The sequence below is a fragment of the Megachile rotundata genome, chromosome 6 (genome assembly GCF_050947335.1).
Source record: "Megachile rotundata isolate GNS110a chromosome 6, iyMegRotu1, whole genome shotgun sequence".
NCBI lineage: Eukaryota > Metazoa > Arthropoda > Insecta > Hymenoptera > Megachilidae > Megachile > Megachile rotundata.
Window position 1 is genome coordinate 16,590,582 of NC_134988.1, and position 19,850 is coordinate 16,610,431.

The following is a 19,850-nucleotide window of genomic DNA, read 5'->3' on the forward strand; positions in this document are numbered from 1 at the left end:
TCAACAAAATAGTTTTGAGATGAGAGTAATCGTTCAACGCCTTTCACGTTGTATTAAAAAAGGAATCGAATAACCATAAAATACTGATCCTCGTTAAATAAAATGTATAATATTGAAATCTACTAAAAGATATAATGAATGGGGTAATCTTCATAATAATTCGAGAATAGAAGAAGAGAATTACGGTGTTTGAATAAAAAAAGGTCTGTCAACAAATTAACGTGCCATTGTGTTTGCACGCATAACAATGATCATGGCGCGCTGCAATTTTCTGATCGATATATCGATATGTTATCCATTCGTTTGTTTTATACTCTCATCTCAATGCTATTAGTATTATTTAAGTATAATTGACTTACCAATTCACGAAAAGAAGCATTTCGACCATTTCTACTGATCCACCCACAGGAGCACAGCATCCACACTTTTCCGCCACATTCACTGATCACGGGTAATAAAGTCAATCTGCCGGTAAAAACATACTAGGTTAGTTGAATGTCACTTACGATTTCGTGAAAATCATATAAAGCTTAATGACGATAAAAAAAAGTCTAAAAAAACAATTTTATATTTTTATTTTAATTTTTACATTTCCTATTGGAATTTATTGTTATAATTAGTTATAATTTTAAGTGTTTTTTGTGCACTTACAAATATTTGTAATCACTTAGTTAAATGACATTAAAAGAAATTAGACGAACTGTCATGAATTATAATTAAAATAAATATTTTTAATTAGCTGCAGTAGTTAAATTGTTGCCAAAATATTGTTCATACAATTATCCTATTTCGCCTACGACATTGTTCAAATGTTGTGCGTAGTAGTCACATGATCACTTCAGTTAGTTGTTCGTATATTTGTAAACGGTGCGCGTTGCTGTCGTCGTATCGTAATTTTGTTTAAAAATTTCGCGAATTTACGCGTGTTAAAGTGACATATAGTGAACGAATGTGTTAAATAATGTGATAAATAAATATTGAACGTAGTAAAATTATTGTAATGTTAAGTATAATCGAGTATGACTTTTCTGTGATCTTTCCTTTCAAACTCATCTAATGCCTTGCCTCACAAATATTCGTATCATACTTAAACGATTAATTTTCATATAAAAAATTAATAGTCTATTTGATTTTATTTTTTTTTTTTGCTATAATCGGAATACTTTATACAGTGCTATAATTGGAATACTTTATACAGTGCTATAATCGGAATACTCTATACAGTGTCTCTACAACTGCCAGAATCTACGGTCGCACGAAGCATTCTACGAATGGTGAGTTCTGTACTTCTATTATCTGTCATTATTAATTGTACCGAAAATTAATCCTTGGATTACACATCGTAAACGATACGATTAATAAAATTGTGACAAATGAATAAATACAAATATTAGGGTAGCATACAGTAACTTCGTAGCATCTATATATTAGGATTATTTCGTTGAGTAAGCGACGTGACATGTGTACATTTATAATTAAATGATTTACGGAATTATTACATTAGTTTTAATATTTTAACTTGCAATTTGATTGTGAACTTGCTTTTACCGCTTTGAATCCGTTTTACTTTATCAAATGTGGTATAACAAGCCATAGTGCTACAAGATGTCGCTAAATGTACGAATTTTTATCAATCCAACGTCGGTAAGGAAAAGATGGAATTTCACAAGAATTTGATAATCTTTCATTTAGATTATTTTCGTACTCGTGACCGGTCTACTTTTAACTGGCTCTCGTTTGTCTATTTTGAAGTTTTGTGAATGTTACATTTATAAAAAAATAGATCATTTTAATCGTTTTACACCACTTGGAATTTAATATATTTACATCGTTTAACTGTCAGTTAATTGTCATATAGTACTGTCAAAATGAGTAGCGAAAAAACTGTGCCCAATTCAATAAAATTCCTTTTTGGCGGAACAGCTGGGTTTGTTTTACTGTTTTTATTAAATAATTTTATATTAAATAATACATGTGAATATTTAAAATTTTTAGTAAAATTGGCATGTTAGTTCTGCATATTTTTCAAGCTGAATGTGACTTTGTACTTGAATGTGTAAAAATAACTCCAAGGCTATACATTGATTTGCAATTTATAAATTATTAAAAAATGAAGTTCACATTCGATGCTTTATTTTAGAATGGCTGCCACATGTTTTGTTCAACCATTAGACTTAATAAAAAATCGAATGCAATTAAGTGGCACAAAAACAACAACCATAAGTGTAATATCTTCAATAGTAAAAAATGAGGGTTTGTTAGCTTTCTATTCTGGTTTGTCTGCTGGTTTATTGCGTCAGGGTACATATACCACTGCAAGGCTTGGTATATATACTTGGTTGTATGAACTTGCTTCGTGAGTACATTTTCCTGTTGTCGATTACATGAAAGTACAACAAATGTTATATACTTTGTTTGTTCCTATTTGGTATTCCCTATATTCAGAAAGGACAGTCAACCAAACTTTTTTATGAAAGCGTTAATAGGTAGTACAGCTGGTTGTATAGGAGCGTTTGTAGGTACACCTGCTGAAGTTGCTTTGATTAGAATGACTGCAGATGGTAGATTACCTATTGGTATGTCTATGTCTTGTGGATCATTTAATATTAATTTTACAATTTTTAGCATTATTGTATTTTTAGCTGAGAGACGAAATTATAAAAATGCATTTAATGCACTAGTTCGTATAGCCAAAGAGGAAGGTTTCTTAGCATTATGGAGAGGTACAATTCCAACAATGGGAAGGGCTATGGTTGTAAATGCAGCTCAGTTAGCATCATATTCTCAGTCTAAAGAAATATTACTTAATACTGGTTTGTACAAAAGATAATATCAAAAGAATAGCATTCCAATGATTAGTTATATTCCTTTTTTTTATTTTGTTTAAATAGGGTATTTTGAAGAGGGTATTTCATTACACTTTGTAAGTTCCATGATATCAGGTTTAGTAACAACTGCTGCTTCTATGCCAGTTGATATTGCTAAAACAAGGTAAATATTATATAATATTAAATTATAAATAGTTGTGGAAATACTTTCACGCGTTGCTTACAGGATTCAAAACATGAAAATTGTGGATGGTAAGCCAGAGTTTAAAGGTGCAATAGATGTCATTGTTCAAGTGTGTAGAAATGAGGGATTGTTCTCATTATGGAAAGGTTTCTTCCCTTACTATGCTCGTTTAGGTCCTCACACTGTTTTGACATTTATTTTCTTAGAGCAAATGTTTGGTCTCTACAAAACATATAAGGCATAACCACAAATAGAACAAATTTGATGCACATATATTCCAAATAATTGTAATTAAATGTTTTATTTTTTAATTTTTTTTTTAATCATCTATATTTTATGTAAATCTTCCAAAAATCATTGTTAGAAGACAGTACATAGTATTGTGCAATAATTTGACAGTGTATATTTTGTCTATAAACGCACAGTCCTTATTATACTATACATTCACTTTTAGCAAATTTACTAGCAAAGATATTTTAGAATCTAAATGTTGATTTTCAGACTACTTTGTACAAATTTTATTTGTAAATTTGATTACTGCCAATGTCCTAAATATTTATTTTTACATTGATTTTACATTTTACGTCTGAATCTCGCTAGTGTATGTACAAAACTGCCACATTCTATAAACATTCTTTTATAGGGCTTGTAAGATAGAACAAAATATTTTATTATTTTATAATATTCATATGTACAAGAATTTGTTATATATACTTCGAGTTAGTTAAAATATTTGCAATATATACATCGTTTTATACAAATTGACAGACAATGAAATATGTAGACATAATAATTAACAGCTGTATGTAAGTATATATAAATATATGTATGTTACTCAATGTACAAATAACTGTTGAATAAAAAAAGAAAATTATTTTTGTGTATATTTATATGTGTAATTAATATTATCTGTGAAAATATCATTCCAAATAGTATACTGTACGAGCTACTATTTACATACGTATAAGCTAATGAAAGTAAAGTGAAATGACCTCTCGATGTATGCCATGTGACCGCAATAGTTGTGTGTACGGCATGGCATTGAGAATCGATTAGCGTACAATTTTCGTTTACTACGTCAACAATGCGTCTATTTAAACTTGTTTTATAATGTTTTATTACTTTTATTTATACATTTTAATCATGCTTATATTGGCAGAGAAGTATTTTATATCGAAATAAATGTTTTCCTTAATAAGGTTATATGTACGGATGTTTTATAAAATGAAGTATCTTAATACATTTATTATGATTAATAAATATAAAATACTATAATAACTACAATAGTATCCATTACATCTTTTAAAGTAAGATTAATTCCAATTGTTATTTATATAAAATCTGTCTCAATGTCAAAGAAGAAAAAAGATGAAGCTTGGGGGGAAAATGGATTTGAAGAATGGGTATGTAAAAGAATAGCTATCTTTTCGATTAATTAATTAAATTAAAGTATTTTAGGTATAGTAAAATAATTTTAGGGTGGGTATATGGCTGCTAAACAAGCAAAATTGGAAGAGCAATTTCACAAAGAAGCCAGTACAGAATCTAGAACTTCAGAGATATTTCAAGGAATTGCAATTTTTGTAAATGGTTATACTAATCCAACTGCGGATGAACTTCGTCGTTTAATGATAAAACATGGGGGTATATATCATCATTATTTAAGACCAAAACTAACAACTCATATTATTGCATCTAATCTGCCATATTCCAAGATAATGTTATATAGGAAAAGTCAAAATCCAACCCCTATATGTAAACCCGAATGGATCATAGATAGTATACAAGCTGGTAGAATTTTAAACTTTCAGAATTATTTGCTTTATTCACAATGTACAGATGTACAACCAAAATTAAATTATGTACGAACAAAAAAAAATGAAGAGAATATTACTGTTCAAGAGGACAGTAAAACACAACAAAATAATGAAGCAAATACTGTAACAAATAATAATGATAACAAAAATGAAACGATAAAAAGTAATACCTTGAATCAAGGGACTTCAAATCCTTTAATACCTTCCAGCTCAAAAGAGGCTCGTTCATCAAAAGATTCAGGATTCATATCAGAATTTTACAACCATTCCCGATTGCATCACATTGCAACCATGGGAACCATGTTCAAAGATTATGTTAATGAATTACGAGATAAGAGCAATGGAAAATTTCCTGGTCTCATTAAATTAAAAGAGTACAGACATATAAAATCAAATAGATTATCATCTGATTCTCAATTAAACTTTAACAATGAATTCCTCCCTGATTTACAAGAAGAGAATAGAGCAGAAATTAATCAAGATCCTATTATAATGCACATAGATATGGATTGCTTCTTTGTTTCTGTTGGCCTCAGAGATAAGCCAGAATTAAAAGGTTTACCCATTGCAGTAACTCATGCAAAGGGTAATAAAAATCTTGCAAACAGTAACAAACAAGCTTTAGATGGCAATGCGAATAAGGATGATGAGCATGGTTCATTATCAGAGGTAGCTTCTTGTTCTTACGAAGCAAGAAAAGCTGGGGTAAAAAACGGCATGTTTTTAGGGGAAGCATTAAAAATATGTCCTAACTTGAAGACAATATCATATGACTTTGAAGGCTATAAAGAAGTTTCATACATGTTATATGATACTGTAGCATCATACACTTTAAACATAGAGGCAGTTAGCTGTGATGAAATGTATGCAGATTGTACCAAAATATTGGATGAATCTTGCTTAACTCCAATGGAGTTTGCAACTATAATTAGACAAGAAATAAAAGATAAAACAGGGTGTCCTGTATCAACAGGCTTTGGGAGTAATAAATTATTGGCAAGATTAGCAACAAAAAAAGCAAAGCCAAATGGTCAATTTTATATGCAACACAATGTAGAAAAATGTATTGGTACTTTTAATGTGCAAGATTTGCCAGGTAGGATAACTATAATATAATATATCTCGTGTATATAAATTAAAATTAGAAATGCAATTCTTTAATAAGGTACTTATTTAAATTAGGAGTCGGATATACGACAGCACACAAGTTAAACAGTATTAACGTGAAAACGTGTACAGAATTACAAGCGATTTCATTGGCGACATTGCAAAAAGAATTTGGTAAAAAAACAGGGGAAATGTTATATAACATGTGTCGCGGTATCGATAATTCGAAACTTAATTTAGAACATGTTAGAAAATCAGTGTCCGCCGAAGTTAATTATGGAATAAGATTTGACAATAACGAGGAAGCGGTAGATTTTCTAAAAAAATTATCTCAGGAAGTATGCAATCGATTGAGTAAAGCCAATGCAAAGGGTAGGTGTATTACGTTAAAATTATTAGTTAGGGCAAAAGAGGCGCCTAAAGAAACAGAAAAATTTATGGGCCACGGTTTGTGCGATTATATAACAAAGTCAAAGAATCTTATCGCTCCCATTAACGACGTTGACATTATGACAAAGTGAGTCCATCAATTATTTTAATGCTTGTGCGTCATATACGTATGGTTTAAGTATCTGCATTATTAATATATTTTGTAGAGAAGTAATTGCACTTTGGAATCAAATGCAAAAAGTTCCTGAAGATGCAAGGGGCATCGGTATACAAATATCCAGATTAGAAATATTGAAAAATAAATCGCGCGATGTAACTTTAACGAGTTTCGTTACTAAGAACAAACAAAATGACGCATCTCATCGATCTGTCGTAACAAAACAAGATAGCGAAGCTCAGTCTGTAAAAGCAAATCCAAATGTTATACCATCGACTTCGAAAAGTGCGTGCACCGAGGAACAAAAATTATATATTCCATCCGCTATTAACGAATCGATTCTCGCTGAACTTCCGGAAGAAATACGAAATGAAATTTTGGACGCGAAGAAAAACGAACAGTTAACGATTGTAGCGAAGAATGAGAAGCAAGAAAATGTTACAGTACCTAAAGCTAACGAGAAGAAACCTCAGAAAAGTATACAAACGAACCAGGAACAATTCTTTAAACAGTCTAAACCTGGTATTTCAAAATCAGCAAAGGTGGAGATGCCGCCTATACAGGAGATAGATATGTCTGTCCTGATAGAACTACCGGAGGATATACGAAACGAAATACTTAACGAATACAGTTCTAAAAAGAACCAGAATCAGTCGAATAATGTTAACGCAAATAGAAACGATGGTGGTACATTTTCGGCTAATAGGGCAGTTCCACAAATCAATCGTGACGAGCAAAATATATCCTTCTCGCAAGTAGATCCGGAATTTTTAGCCGCGTTATCGGAAGATCTGAAACGAGACGTTCAAATGTATTGCACCGCGAAGAAAGCAGAATCAAAAACAAAGAAAGAGGAGATAGTTCGAAACGTTCAGTTGACAAAGCAGAATAAAAAAATTGAACAAAAAACTAAAAATAATGGTAAAAATTCTAAAGCGGTGTCGTCCAAGAATAAAAAGAAAAGCATACAAACTGCGTTGAAGAAGTCGAAAAATGAATGTGATTCGAAAAGCATATCGAATAGCAAAATCAATGGTACCACCAAATCTGTAACTTCTTGGGTGGAAACGGTCGAGTCTGTTAATAATCGAATCACCGCAGACGAAGCCGAGGCTATTCTTTCTCATAATCGTACTATCCTGGAAAACAACGATAATGAAAATCAACATGAAGATATTCTAATTAATCTCGTGAATCGTTTGCTGAATCTACCTTTAGAACAGGTAGTTTGCAATTCATTTGCAATTATTACTGTAGACCGCAGATCGAGAGTTATCAATATATTCTTCTCTTTTCTATTCCTTTTTTTTTTCAAAGTTTCAAACATGTAGATTGATAAATATAGTGATTTCTGTCCAGTTACTTTTTACGATAAGGCGGGGAACGAGGACTGCATGCTCGATAGCGTCTCGGATAATATGTATTATCCATTATACATCATTTTTGTGGCATTAATACAAATATAAAATACACGGTTGCAGGTAAAGATGCAAATACAAATATGGATCTCTAATTCTAAAACCGTGAACGAAGTAGATTTTTTGTCACTAGCAACATTTCTTAGCATGCTTCCAGAGAAGAAGCGTATCGAAGATTTACACGTCTTGTTGAAAACCATGCATAGGTAATCTATATTTTATGCAAAATTCATTCATACAAACCTATAATAGGTAGAATATATTAATAATATAACACAGAGGATTCAGGGGATAGATATCATTTTACTCACTTACGATTGATAAATAAAAATGATATTAAAGATAATACATTAACTTATCCATGTTCGCACTTTTTTTTTCTTTTAGATGTATGACAAAAACTGGAAATTGCATTTGGCATAGGACATATAGGAAAACAGTAAAATACGTTCAACATTATATGCAAATTGAGTATAACAGCAATCTAATGGTACCATCAATTAAATGCAATCTTTTACAGTGTAACAGTGATGTAATGTAAATTTCATCGGAATTTAATAAATTAATATTTTTACAATGAGGTTAATAAGAAACCTATTTACAAGCAAACGTGATACTTACCTTCAATTTCATTGAACACAGTATCAGTATTCGTTAGGTAACATATTAATTTACAAACGAGAACATATGCTTTTGAAAGTCATAAACCTTGAGTTCGTACGTATTTTTGTAATATATATATATATTTTTTAAATATATTTTTTACTTTGTTGTTGTTACGCGCTGGGAAGGTGAAAAAATAGAAAAGGGTGAGTCAGAGATCAGCGTTTACTACTCCCATTCGGTAGTTCCCGGCGGTTTAGATGTTAAGTCATACAAAACACGCGAGATACCGGGTATTGTAGATAATTCGGTTACTAATTTCTTCACCACCTACGAGAAGAAAAATTACCGGATTGATTTTTGTGTAACGTTGTTCTATTTACGATCATTAGTATATGCTAAAAATTTGTGGCACTTACGCTTAACGACAACTCCTTTCCTGGTACAGCCGGAGTGCCAGTCATGAAATCGTTAGTAACGAACGGCCTAAGGACTACTGAACGTTGGCAGGAAGGTATCCGAGAACCAGCCTCACGATCAAAATGTATGGGAATTAAAACTACTGGCATTTGACTGATCGCTCCCATACAACCATTGGTAGCTAGCACTAAATTTGCTACGTGATCTGCTTGTCGGAGCGTGGCTATTACATTCGACGTTAGATGAGTTGGTGTGATATCCATAATAGGATGATGCAATTGCGGGCCAAAAATGAAGCACACACGATTTACATTATGACATACACGCGGAATTAGTTTCGCAAGGAACAACAGATTGTTCCATTCTATCCCATCGGTTACGCTTTCTTCGACAGATAAGCCTACTACGTAACTGTAACTTCTTCGGTCTCCCTGATAACACGATTAATCAACATGTACTAAAAGTTAGATGATCGCACGGTAAAAGCATTTTAAAGCTATGAAGATCATACCTGTACTCCTACACTACGTATAGGTAAAAGCGTTGCAGCGATATGACGATAACTAGACAATTGTCGCAAGTATTGGCGTTCGGATTCACTAGTCGCATCTTCTACGCGATTTAATAGTCCGTGTTTCTTTTGGAGCATTTGTTCGTATTCTGCCATTATTTTGACTATCACCTTGAACCGAATTCATTTCTCGATAAAATATTATGCTTTTGATAATATCGATGATTAATAAAAAAACAAAGTACCTGCGTTTCTGGGAAATCTTTATCCATGTAAGGTTCCTCCGCGCAAAGAATACGTACAGCGAGCCCCGGTCCAGGAAACGGATGACGAGATACTAGCGATGACGGTAATCCAAGGTCGCGTCCTAATTGTCTTACTTCATCCTTGTGAAAATCTTTTAATGGTTCTACTACCTGTCCTTGTTCTCTCAAAGCTCTAACGAGATCACTGTCGTTGTGATGTGTCTTTATCGCGTCCGCTTTACCTGATAGAAACGTGTGCAAGTTAAATAGACAAGATCGATCAAACTTTTCTCGCGAGTACGAGATAACTAATAAAATATTAATTTACCACTAGCTAATGCATTTGCACTTTCTATAAGATCAGGCCTAAGAGTGCCTTGCCCAAGAAACACTTCCTCTGGCTTTAAACCCATTTCTGCCATTGCTTCGTTTGCTACCTTTACAAAAACGTCACCTATAATTTTTCGCTTTTCTTCCGGATTTGTTGTTGCACACAGCACTTTAGTTAATCTAGTTCTTGGGCTTGTCGCTGTTCCACATATTCCTTTGTTGTTCACGGTGTTCGCGTTGACTACCGGAGTGACATTGTCCAACGGAACAGATGTGGTTCCTTGCATGAACCAACGTACGGCATTGACTACTCTCAGTCGGATTCCTAAATCTGCCAAACTTTGCTCCACAAATTGTGTCTCTCCTTTCCGCATGAAGCCGTTGTTGATATGCAGAGCTATGACTTGATCCTTATTTAAAGCTTTATGTAACAGCGCCGCACATACTGTGGAATCCACACCGCCGCTCACTAACAACTGTGATTGTTTTTTTCTATTTTAATTAACAATCACATATTGTCATACCTTATACTATATTTTTTAAATATCTTCCAAAATAGGATAACGCGTCTTACGTGATTAAATGTTACATACTTTAGGAATTTTGTGCCAGAAATATTTTTAAATACGTTAATAAGCGATTAAATACTAGTTTAAAAGAAATTTAATTTCTTACCAAAACTTTCTTGTTGCCAACAGTATCTCTGATATATTGAATACACTGTGCTTCCCGACCACGAAGCGTATAGTTACCCGTAAGACCAGCAATACCAAATAAAAAATTGTTTAACATCAGTTTCCCATTAGGTGTAAGATCAACCTCTGGGTGAAATTGTACCCCGTATAAATTCATTTTGTCGCTCGCTATCGCTGCTATAAAGTTTGACGATCTGGCAGTAACGTGAAAACTATCAGCCACCCTATCTATACTATCTCCATGAGTTAAAAGTACCATTTGTTCCTTGTCCAAGGCCCTGACATATAAGTTGTTCCGATTATATTGTATTCAGAGATGAAAAAATACAAAATGAAGATGTTCTTTGGACTCACTTACTTAAATAAAAGGCACTTGGAATCTATTTCTATCGGAAACTGACCATCTTCTCGACCCTCCTTGCTGATCACCGTACCACCAAATTCTTTGTTCATCATCTGCATCCCATAACAAATACCTAAAACTGGTATTCCTATTCTGAAAATGTCTGCATCGTATTTAGGTGCATCTTCTGCGTATACGGAACTTGGCCCTCCAGAAATTATAATAGCTCTACGGTTCATAGTTAGTACAATGATTAACATCCATGTATGTTTTGTCTGTTATATAAATATGATGTAACACAAGATCATACTTGTAGCCTTTTTCCTGAATGGTAAACGCGGATGTATCAAGAGGCAAAATTTCACTGTGAACATTTAGTTCACGAATTTTTCGGTCTATCACTTTACCATATTGTGCCCCAGCATCCAAAATGGCCACTTTTTCATCGCAAACCATTCCCATTGTTCCTTCATTAGCCCCATTATTTCTCTCTGCGCGAAACAATAATCCGTCCGCGCTCTTTTCCATTTCAAAATTTCGTATATTGCTAGTTCTATTGCTATCGCTATTGCTGTTGCTGCTGATGTTGCTGTGATTTCAATATTCCTATAAACGTTTAACAAACATTGTAAGAAACAAAATAAAAACATGAAAATAATAAATTAAGCTAAAAACATTCATAGATTCTATAAAATATTTACCATTATTATACCTGAACAAGAGTAATAAGTTATTGAATTGGAGCATTGTTTATAAAGATGAAAGCTATATAGAGTAATAAGAGTACTGTTACATCAATTTATATTCAGATTTTATAATCAAAGAACTAAGGAGCATTATGATTTTAAACCATAATTTTTTAATTAAAATTATTACAAACGAAGATTATATGGCAAATTTACTTTTTTAACAAATAATAAAATTACATAAATTGCTCAGCCTTCATTAATAATTGAAGGTATTACTACGTGCAAATATAAGATGCTTTTATGGTATGTCACAATCCAGACCAAATCCTGGCAACTACTGTACATTATCGATATTTATCCCAGTTTTTACATTTGTTTAGAAGAATGTAAATGTACGTTCTTTATAGCTTAATGGACAATTTAATTGGTGTACGTAGAAAAAACATTAAATACAATGTTTAGCAAAAAATAAATAACCGGCCGTAAATTTTATGAACACGTTTCTTACAAACGAAAGTATAATAATAACGCGTCTGCTACACGAATCATCTGTTCCAAGGTAACGGTAACGTATCAAAGGACTTACCAAATTATACGAGGCAGAGTATCTTTCACGCGTAAATCACCAAGTAACGTAAAATTAATTACAGCAAAACAGAATGTGCACTCTTTGGACGAGGCAGCCATTCAATCGCCTGCAATAGCCACAATTTAGTGACTGCCTTCAGGTTGAACGTCGTATAGGAAACCAACATTGTAGTATAAAAGTTACTAGCAAACCTCCTCGTTTGTTAAAATAACCGATTGATTTCGACAAAAATATCAACACATTCGTTCGTCTAAGTAATATTATAATGTCTAAATTTCAGATTTTGCAACAAAAAACCTCTGTTTTAACTATTTTCGTATTAATCATCCAAATTATCTGCAATGTTCCTAGTTTTTTTCTGAAATGGAAGCAACATGAAGCTAGCAAAATATGACATTTATTGAGCAGCATTTTTGGGCACGTTTGAGGGCTATGTTTATTATTTCTTATGTATTTATATAGCACAGATCGCGAAAGTGTTGCAAAATCAAAGTATGACGTGTCCGCAGCGTTTAACGAAATATCAGATCAATGTTTCATGGTATACAAAATTATGACGATAATATTAAGTAGGTTAAAACACAAATTTGTCTAAAATAATGTCTCACTAGACGAGTTGCCAATTTAAGCTGTCCCAACTTTTTGTTCCACCGTGTCCTAAAATTTTATGAATATATGTATCTGGCATATAATTTTTACATAATCCCTATAGTTATGTACATTCAAATGAAAATCGTTCAAAACGAATTTCGAGAAAAGAAAATGTATCGGTTTCGCATCGCATGAAAAATGTCATTCGCGCATCAAATCGTTTCCTGTTGTTGTATAGAGTGCGAAGTTTCCACAAATTCTAGCGTCGATAGTTCCAAAGTGCTCAAATACTTCCTACCGACAGAGGTTGCGCTGCACAATACGTCGGTCGATTGTTGGGTCTCGTACAACGACGAGGTGTACGATTTGACTGATCTCTGTAAACTTTGGGCCAATCAAAGAGAAATAAAACCTATATTAGCCTACGCTGGCAAAGATATCAGTCACTGGTTTGATCATGAGAAAAATGATATTAAATATCATATACATCCGGTTACGGGAGTGTCGGTACCTTATTGTCCACACGGACCGATACCGGATGTAGCTTCTTGCGTAGTACCTGCCGTTACTTGGCGGCCACTAGACAAATGCCCTTGGTGGTTAGATACAAAGTACAAGAAAGGATTCTTAACCAAAAACGCGAGACCCTGTCGAATCTTAAACGTGCTCACCGGTATACAAGTTGTTATAATGGTAGGGCTTTTTATTAGATCAAAACTAGCTTAATGATGCGTTAAAGAAAGAATTTTACAAAGGTTTGCGAAGAAGACACCATTAGACGCATTCAGCAACGTGCACTCATTTACAATGAAAACGCAACGTCTTACTCGTGGAAATTCGAAGGGAAGGATATAGATCTTGACCTGACTCTCACAGAAAATGGTATTCCAGATGAACGGAACCGTTTTGCAGCTTGTGGACTTACCGAAGATTATTACATTCCATGTCTGATGTGTTATTACAATTACGAATGACTTGTGATATTAATAATTCAATTGACGGGGAAGACAATACAAGATTTAAAAAAACAATATAAACTTAATTAATGCGTTCAATCACATTCAGTTATGCACTTGTATACATATATACAACGAGACAAGTTTCCTACGATATCATCGTTCAAGATTTGGGCCGACTACAAAAGATGGCACCACGGCTACTCGCTTCAGCGCGTCTCAGACTCGTAGAAACGAAGATTACACATATCTTGTTCGTTCAATATGTTCTTATAGTATGTAACTTGTTGTCAAAATTCACGATCGCAATTTAAGCATGGGCTTAAATTAATGTTACTTCTGTACTCTATTTTGCGATAGTAAGAAAGAACCGTGACAATATGTTTGTATCTTCGATTCGTATCTCAAAAGTTAGACACAAGATTTTGCAAATTAATAGAATGGTTCAGAGTATTTCTGAAATATATTTTGTGCGATCGAATCGTTTCTCTTCAAAATCCATGAAAGTGGCAGTGCTAGGAGCTGCCTGTAATACGGGTAAACAATTTAAGCTACGGTTTCGACGTGATTATGTTCCCCCTATTAACTGCGTTGCTTTGTCGCAGGAAATTGTCTTTCGTTATTCCTGAAACAATCATCTTTGATCGATGAATTGGCAATTTACGATAGCAAATGTACTCGTGGTCTCTCATTGGACTTGAGTCACATCGATACGAAATGTAAGGTTAGCGCATATGATTCTTCCGAGAAAAATCTTCAAGAAACGCTGGAGGGTGCTAAAATAGTTATGATCATCGCGAATCAAACGATTGGAAATGAACAAAAGTCAGAGACATTGAAGCAGAATGCCGATATCTTGTCGGACTTGTTACCAAACGTTATTAAATTTTGTCCCCAGGTAAATAAGTAATCTTTATAACGGTTCAGTAAAATTTCAGGCATTCTTAATCCATAAAATCCGAGGAAGACTAATAGGAGCATTAAATTTATATTTTCCTCTGCTACAGTTAAAAAATTGTTTTGATACCGAATCGACTTTGATTAACAGTGACTGCCAATATTCTAACGAACACTAATTAAGTAATTTGTTTATTCCGTATTTCCTCTTAATCCATTACCGATAATAAATTAAAGCTCGATCTTGTTAATAATCGAAGTTTGTTTCCGCAAATCGTTGCAATTTATTTATCATGAACCTTCTGAAAACACGTTGTGACAACGAGTCGGTGCTTTATACACGTTTGGCCATCGTTTCCTTTCTTTTTTCTTTTTTTACATATAGTAGTTGACCTCGGCTTTTAACGCCCTCGCAACTTCATTAATTACGAGCTGGCTGTTTTCGACATTCTTCGTGACAATCTCGGCAAGGACAAAAGTGTTTGTCTTTCGTCGTCTTCCATTTCCTTCATAGCGATGACGCGTTTCTTTTTCTGTTTTACCTATTTTACGTCCGGCAGCTTTTATCTTATAAATTTTGCGAAACGCCGGCATGCTTGATACGTTATGGAATCGCGTGTCTTTCTTTCCTCAGGCTATGCTCGCGGTCGCGATGGACCCGATAAACAGCTTAATACCTCTGACGATGGAAATGTATAAAAGAGCCGGAGTTTATAATCCCAATCGCATTTTTGGGATAACTAGTCTGAACTGTGTCAGAGCAAATACATTCGTAGCGGAAGTAATAGGTATCGAACCGGAATGCGTAGTGGTACCAGTGATTGGCGGAGCTTGTTCGAATACGTGTGTGCCTCTTCTTTCTCATGCGAAACCTTGCAACAAACTATCGGAGGTCAACAATTTTATTCTGCACCATATCTCTCGTAACCGTAAATAATTAACTGGATCATTAATCAATCAGCAAGAAGCTAGGAAATTAACACACGCGATGCGAACGGCGGATGAAAAGATAGCAAGCATAAGCAAACGGAAAGACAGAATATGTTTCGCTTTGGCTTTCGGAGCAGCCAGATTTTGCATGTCTCTTTGCAAAGGTATCGTACATTGTACGCGCGTAATATCTTCCATGGCGGGATATAAATTGGTGGCTCATTTTGACCCGTTTAGCTTTGCGACATCAGAGCGGTGTAGTGGAATGCGCCTACGTTCGATCTTGCCTGGTACCAGAATTAACATATTTCGCTGCTCCCTTGGAACTAGGTCCGGATGGAATTCAGAAACACGTGGGGATTCCGCCTCTGTCCGATTACGAATGTAACCTTCTCGAAATAGCCAAACCCAAAATCAAAGAAGCTATTCTGCTTGGAGAGGTAACGAATCACAGTTTCAATTTTAATCGAGAGAATAAGCTATTTTACTCGGTCGTTTGACAGACTCTCGCTCTTGGCAACGAGAACGTTCCTTCGGAGACTTGTCCGCCACCTAGCGATTCGACTGACCGAGCAAACCCTGCACCGCAATCTTCGTAATTTTATAATTGGCCAATATGAGATTAAAGCACGCTGGCTCATTTTACAATGTTGATTTTGGAGAGTGAGAAAGTACACGCGAGAGTCACGATCAAGTGGCGTTTTCGCGAGAAAAATAGCGATTTTGACGACATCGTTATCGAATCGTTTCACACTGAAAGTTCAGCCGCTGTGGTCGGTTACGTTGTAAAAATCGGCAACAATGGCTCGTAAAGCAAGCGAGACCGTGAAGCATCGTGTCGAAGCGAAACGCTGTACTCGAGATCGAGCCACGATAAACCTGTAAAATAGTTAATGGCGATCGTAATAGTGGCAGCGATCCGTTCTATAGACTATCGAGCATTACTTTACGAGCAAGTTGGACGTCTGCATAGGGATTGGACGCATTTATTTTCGCGTAAATCGACGAGCGATCGGCATAGAAACGTTCGACCAAATTTTCGAACGTGCTATTGATGTTAATCGCGAAAACGAAGCGATGAAGATAACCTGCTACGAAAATGTAGCTGCAAGTCGTTTGCTGATGCGGTTGTAGCAAAGTAAGCAAAGTACGTTCGATCCAAAACGACTTTCGAGTTCCACAGGTGTTTGTATTATATCGAAGTTCTCGCCTCTAAAGGTGACGATCTAGTTAGAAATCCGGTGGATTCGTGTTTGCTCGTTTATTAAACGCGTATAGCAACAGGCTAAGTTAACCGGAGCCGCCTAACCAAGGAAGCCTTTGAATCTGATAAGAACAAATACAATCTGGTCTAAAAGATTGTAGAAGCGGACGCGGTTTTCGAAGAGCTACCGCATCAACGAGTCTCAGGTTACCAGGTAGATACGCGCAACAAAAGTACTAGAAACTCGTCCTTTCCGCATTCCCGACACGCCATGGTGTTCCCAAGTGTGCGCCACGACTGCAGACAAGATACGGACGACTGCAGCTGGCAACTCTTTGGCAGAAGGGATTATTGCGAAGTCGCGAAGAGGGAGGAAGGTGAAGGCGCGGGTGTTGCCTATCGCAAATCCTCTCTCCGAGCGAACCACTCTTAAACTCTCTACATTCCAGCGCGATTCAACCTTACAAGCCATAACCGAACCGGTATAATAATACGAGCTGTTGCAAACGTCACCTTCTTCTCGCATAACCGTTTTCTCTTATGACTTACTCACTCGACGCGACTATTTCGACTATTAAATTTCCACGATCTCGAGCAGAAATTCGTACGACCTGCGTCGTGTTTCGATTTTAAACGCGAATTCAGGAAATAATGATCGCGATCGATTGGCGATTCCAATAGTTCTAACGATTTAGTAGCGAACGCACCGGTCGACCTTGATGGAACAAGCGACGAGGATCGGTTCGACGAGAACGATCAATTTCAATGTATTATCGGCGCGTATAATAAGCTAATAAGTAATAAAGTGGTCAACGGAATTATCGATTATGGCCGAGCAAGAGAGTCAGCAGGTAGCGAGACCGCTTTGCCCCGTGTTGACTTTTGTAGATAATTCGTTAAACTCGATGGCGAATTGGATAGAAATTATTGGTTCGTCTCGAATTCCTTTGACGGAAAATGGAGAACCGGTGATTCTGTTGACCGGTGTTTGTTGGAAGATCATCGACGCGACGAGCTGAACGCATTTACGTGTTTCTTGCTACCGGGACTCGCGCAAGTACGTTGGTAACGCCGTGCCGGTATACTCGCGGAGCAGGAAATTAATCGCATAGTTTCTCACGACATAATAGTGGCAGTACCCACCTGCCCGCTTCTCGCGTCCACGATCTTTGATCGTCCAACATCGGAAACGCGGTGTCTATCGATAATTGCTTTAATTACGCTAGGACGTTAACGGCCTCTAAAACCTGAAAAATATAATCGCTTGCTCGTGTAACGCGACGACGAACAAACGTTAAGTGGTGCGTTTAGCCGGCAGCAGTTTCGCGGAAGCTATTGCAGGTAAAAGGCTAAGATCGGTTGTTCGTTAGCGCGAGTCGGAGACAATTATTTTTATATTCCGACCGCGCGTCGTTGCTTCGTAATAAATATTTTCGAGCTGCTCCTTTTCCGATTAGACGACGCGTTCGTATAACTGTCAACATCGATGGAACGAACGGTTATAACATCTAGAAATACATAAGTTGGCTGGTATTCGAGTATTAGAACGGCTCAACACGACCGCTTTTTCTCGGCAAAGGCTGGCGCCGTCTGGCTCTTTCTTGTTGAATTCTTCTAATCAAAGAGGTTATCGAGGCTCGCGTTGCGTCGATCGTGAGTTCTTCTGTCCAAGGACGTGGATCGGAGGACATACGTTACGATTAAGAAGAGAAATCGTCTAGGAAGAGGAGGCCGTGGCTCGCGGCCGCTCCGACGCGTGAGAAAATCTACGAATCACCGCGAGTCCGCGTCTCCGGGGACACGAATTTATTAGCGGGATCGTAATTTTTCATCGACGCTAATTCGTCACCGTAGGCGTTCGCTGGTGCGATCAACGCGTTCTGAGGACCGGTTATAAGAACGCGTTAGAAAGATAAGAGGATGCAGGAGGACAAATGGGCGAGAGGTGAACGTCCAAGCCAAGACCATTTGCTGATATACCGAGTATGAAAGCGTTAAGACGCTAATCGTATCAGCTGACAGCTATTGTAAATGTACCTATTTCACCCTCGCGTATCTCTCGCGTTTAAATCGGCTACGGCCACGCTATAGTTCCGTATCGCGACGCGTCCCTCGTATTTTCCCTTATCGTTATGGCGAATATTCTTCTATTCTTTCGCCGTGCGCGTCTCGTACTTGGAAGAAAAGATCAAGGTTTCTATGCCAGCTTTCGTGCAAGCGTCGCGAAAAAGAAACCAACAACGGAGTTATTTTCCCTTAGGATAGACCAGATGCTCGGTGGTTCTAGTATACGTGTAGTAACAATGGCGGTTGTATCGGGTATACTCGAGATAGGTAAAGAAAAGAAGGAGGAGAAGAAGGGAAAAAGAAAGGGATGACGGGTGAACGGCCGCTGAATGGCACGACCTTCCTAGGAGGCCGGTCGACCGGCCGAGCGGACGAGCGGATGAGCGTCTGTAAGACGCGATCCTGCATATGCACTCCCCCGCAACAAGCTTCCGCGTTCGAAGTACTCGAGGCTAGATGCGCAGGAATATCGCCAAAGAGAGAGGGAGAGCGAGAGGAGCTTACGGTGTCTCGATGCGCGAGATAGGGAATAGAGGAACGTACTTTTGCTCGACATCAGGAAAGTCAGTTCTTCCTTCGTCCTCCGGCATAGATACCGCGCAATCGCGTATCTTCTGTTTTGTTCTCTCATTCGGGGCGGTTTCTATTCTCGGAGCGAAACCGTGTACCGCGGAGGAATCGATAGATCGCGCGGGACGGTCTCCCTGCTTCGATATTAGGACGATTCGTTAAGGCGTCGCTCGCAAGCTTATCTGCGCCGAGGAAACGGACAAGATGCGATGCCATCAACGCGTACTCGTGTCCCTACAATCCGCATAATCTTATTTAAGACGACTCTAATAGTTGGGTAAACTGTTCTTTTTCTTGGTCGAGTATTAG

The 19,850-nt window shown here is 36.5% G+C and overlaps 6 protein-coding genes across 9 annotated transcripts in view; 4 read left to right on the plus strand and 2 right to left on the minus strand.

Moving 5' to 3' along the window:
* LOC100880352 (uronyl 2-sulfotransferase) overlaps positions 1-542 on the minus strand; it is a 34,352-nt gene extending 33,810 nt beyond the window's left edge. Inside the window, exon 1 of the mRNA XM_076532586.1 lies at positions 360-542. Coding sequence (XP_076388701.1) covers positions 360-419 — 60 coding nt within the window. The 5' untranslated portion in view covers positions 420-542. The remainder of the gene's footprint in view (positions 1-359) is intronic.
* Positions 543-1,606: 1,064 nt separating this feature from the next.
* Positions 1,607-3,898, plus strand: LOC100880237 (mitochondrial 2-oxoglutarate/malate carrier protein). 2 transcript variants are annotated; one of them, XM_076532587.1, is made up of 6 exons: positions 1,607-1,927; positions 1,996-2,356; positions 2,446-2,576; positions 2,643-2,813; positions 2,892-2,991; positions 3,055-3,898. In XM_076532587.1, exons 2-6 carry the CDS (start codon positions 2,127-2,129, stop codon positions 3,254-3,256), a joined length of 834 nt encoding a protein of 277 aa, XP_076388702.1. In that variant the 5' UTR covers positions 1,607-1,927; positions 1,996-2,126; the 3' UTR covers positions 3,257-3,898. The 2 variants fall into 2 exon arrangements, with proteins under 2 accessions (XP_076388702.1, XP_003704359.2); XM_003704311.3 differs by having other exon boundaries at positions 1,608-1,927; positions 2,141-2,356.
* A 108-nt stretch (positions 3,899-4,006) lies between these two features.
* On the plus strand, positions 4,007-8,482 carry Rev1 (Rev1 DNA directed polymerase). 2 transcript variants are annotated; one of them, XM_012287528.2, is made up of 6 exons: positions 4,007-4,415; positions 4,471-5,925; positions 6,012-6,453; positions 6,533-7,706; positions 7,965-8,107; positions 8,289-8,482. In XM_012287528.2, the coding sequence occupies exons 2-6, from the start codon at positions 4,500-4,502 to the stop codon at positions 8,440-8,442; spliced, it is 3,339 nt and encodes a 1,112-aa protein (XP_012142918.1). In that variant the 5' UTR covers positions 4,007-4,415; positions 4,471-4,499; the 3' UTR covers positions 8,443-8,482. The 2 variants fall into 2 exon arrangements, with proteins under 2 accessions (XP_012142918.1, XP_003704221.1); XM_003704173.3 differs by having other exon boundaries at positions 4,491-5,925.
* A 141-nt stretch (positions 8,483-8,623) lies between these two features.
* bur (GMP synthase burgundy) lies at positions 8,624-12,470 on the minus strand. 2 transcript variants are annotated; one of them, XM_076532560.1, is made up of 10 exons: positions 12,324-12,434; positions 11,750-11,813; positions 11,359-11,654; positions 11,064-11,276; positions 10,686-10,983; positions 10,009-10,486; positions 9,681-9,922; positions 9,436-9,606; positions 8,924-9,355; positions 8,624-8,834 (listed from the first exon to the last, which is right to left on the minus strand). In XM_076532560.1, the coding sequence occupies exons 3-10, from the start codon at positions 11,574-11,576 to the stop codon at positions 8,733-8,735; spliced, it is 2,154 nt and encodes a 717-aa protein (XP_076388675.1). In that variant the 5' UTR covers positions 11,577-11,654; positions 11,750-11,813; positions 12,324-12,434; the 3' UTR covers positions 8,624-8,732. The 2 variants fall into 2 exon arrangements, with proteins under 2 accessions (XP_076388675.1, XP_003704219.1); XM_003704171.3 differs by lacking the exon at positions 11,750-11,813 and having other exon boundaries at positions 12,324-12,470.
* A 152-nt stretch (positions 12,471-12,622) lies between these two features.
* Positions 12,623-13,814, plus strand: LOC100880121 (cytochrome b5 domain-containing protein 1). The gene has a single exon (XM_076532594.1). The coding sequence runs from the start codon at positions 13,116-13,118 to the stop codon at positions 13,641-13,643; it is 528 nt and encodes a 175-aa protein (XP_076388709.1). The 5' UTR covers positions 12,623-13,115; the 3' UTR covers positions 13,644-13,814.
* An 84-nt stretch (positions 13,815-13,898) lies between these two features.
* On the plus strand, positions 13,899-17,711 carry LOC100879897 (malate dehydrogenase, mitochondrial). Its single transcript, XM_076532582.1, has 6 exons — positions 13,899-14,410; positions 14,479-14,771; positions 15,405-15,662; positions 15,732-15,864; positions 15,938-16,140; positions 16,204-17,711. The coding sequence occupies exons 1-6, from the start codon at positions 14,254-14,256 to the stop codon at positions 16,297-16,299; spliced, it is 1,140 nt and encodes a 379-aa protein (XP_076388697.1). The 5' UTR covers positions 13,899-14,253; the 3' UTR covers positions 16,300-17,711.
* The last annotated feature ends 2,139 nt before the right edge of the window (positions 17,712-19,850 follow it).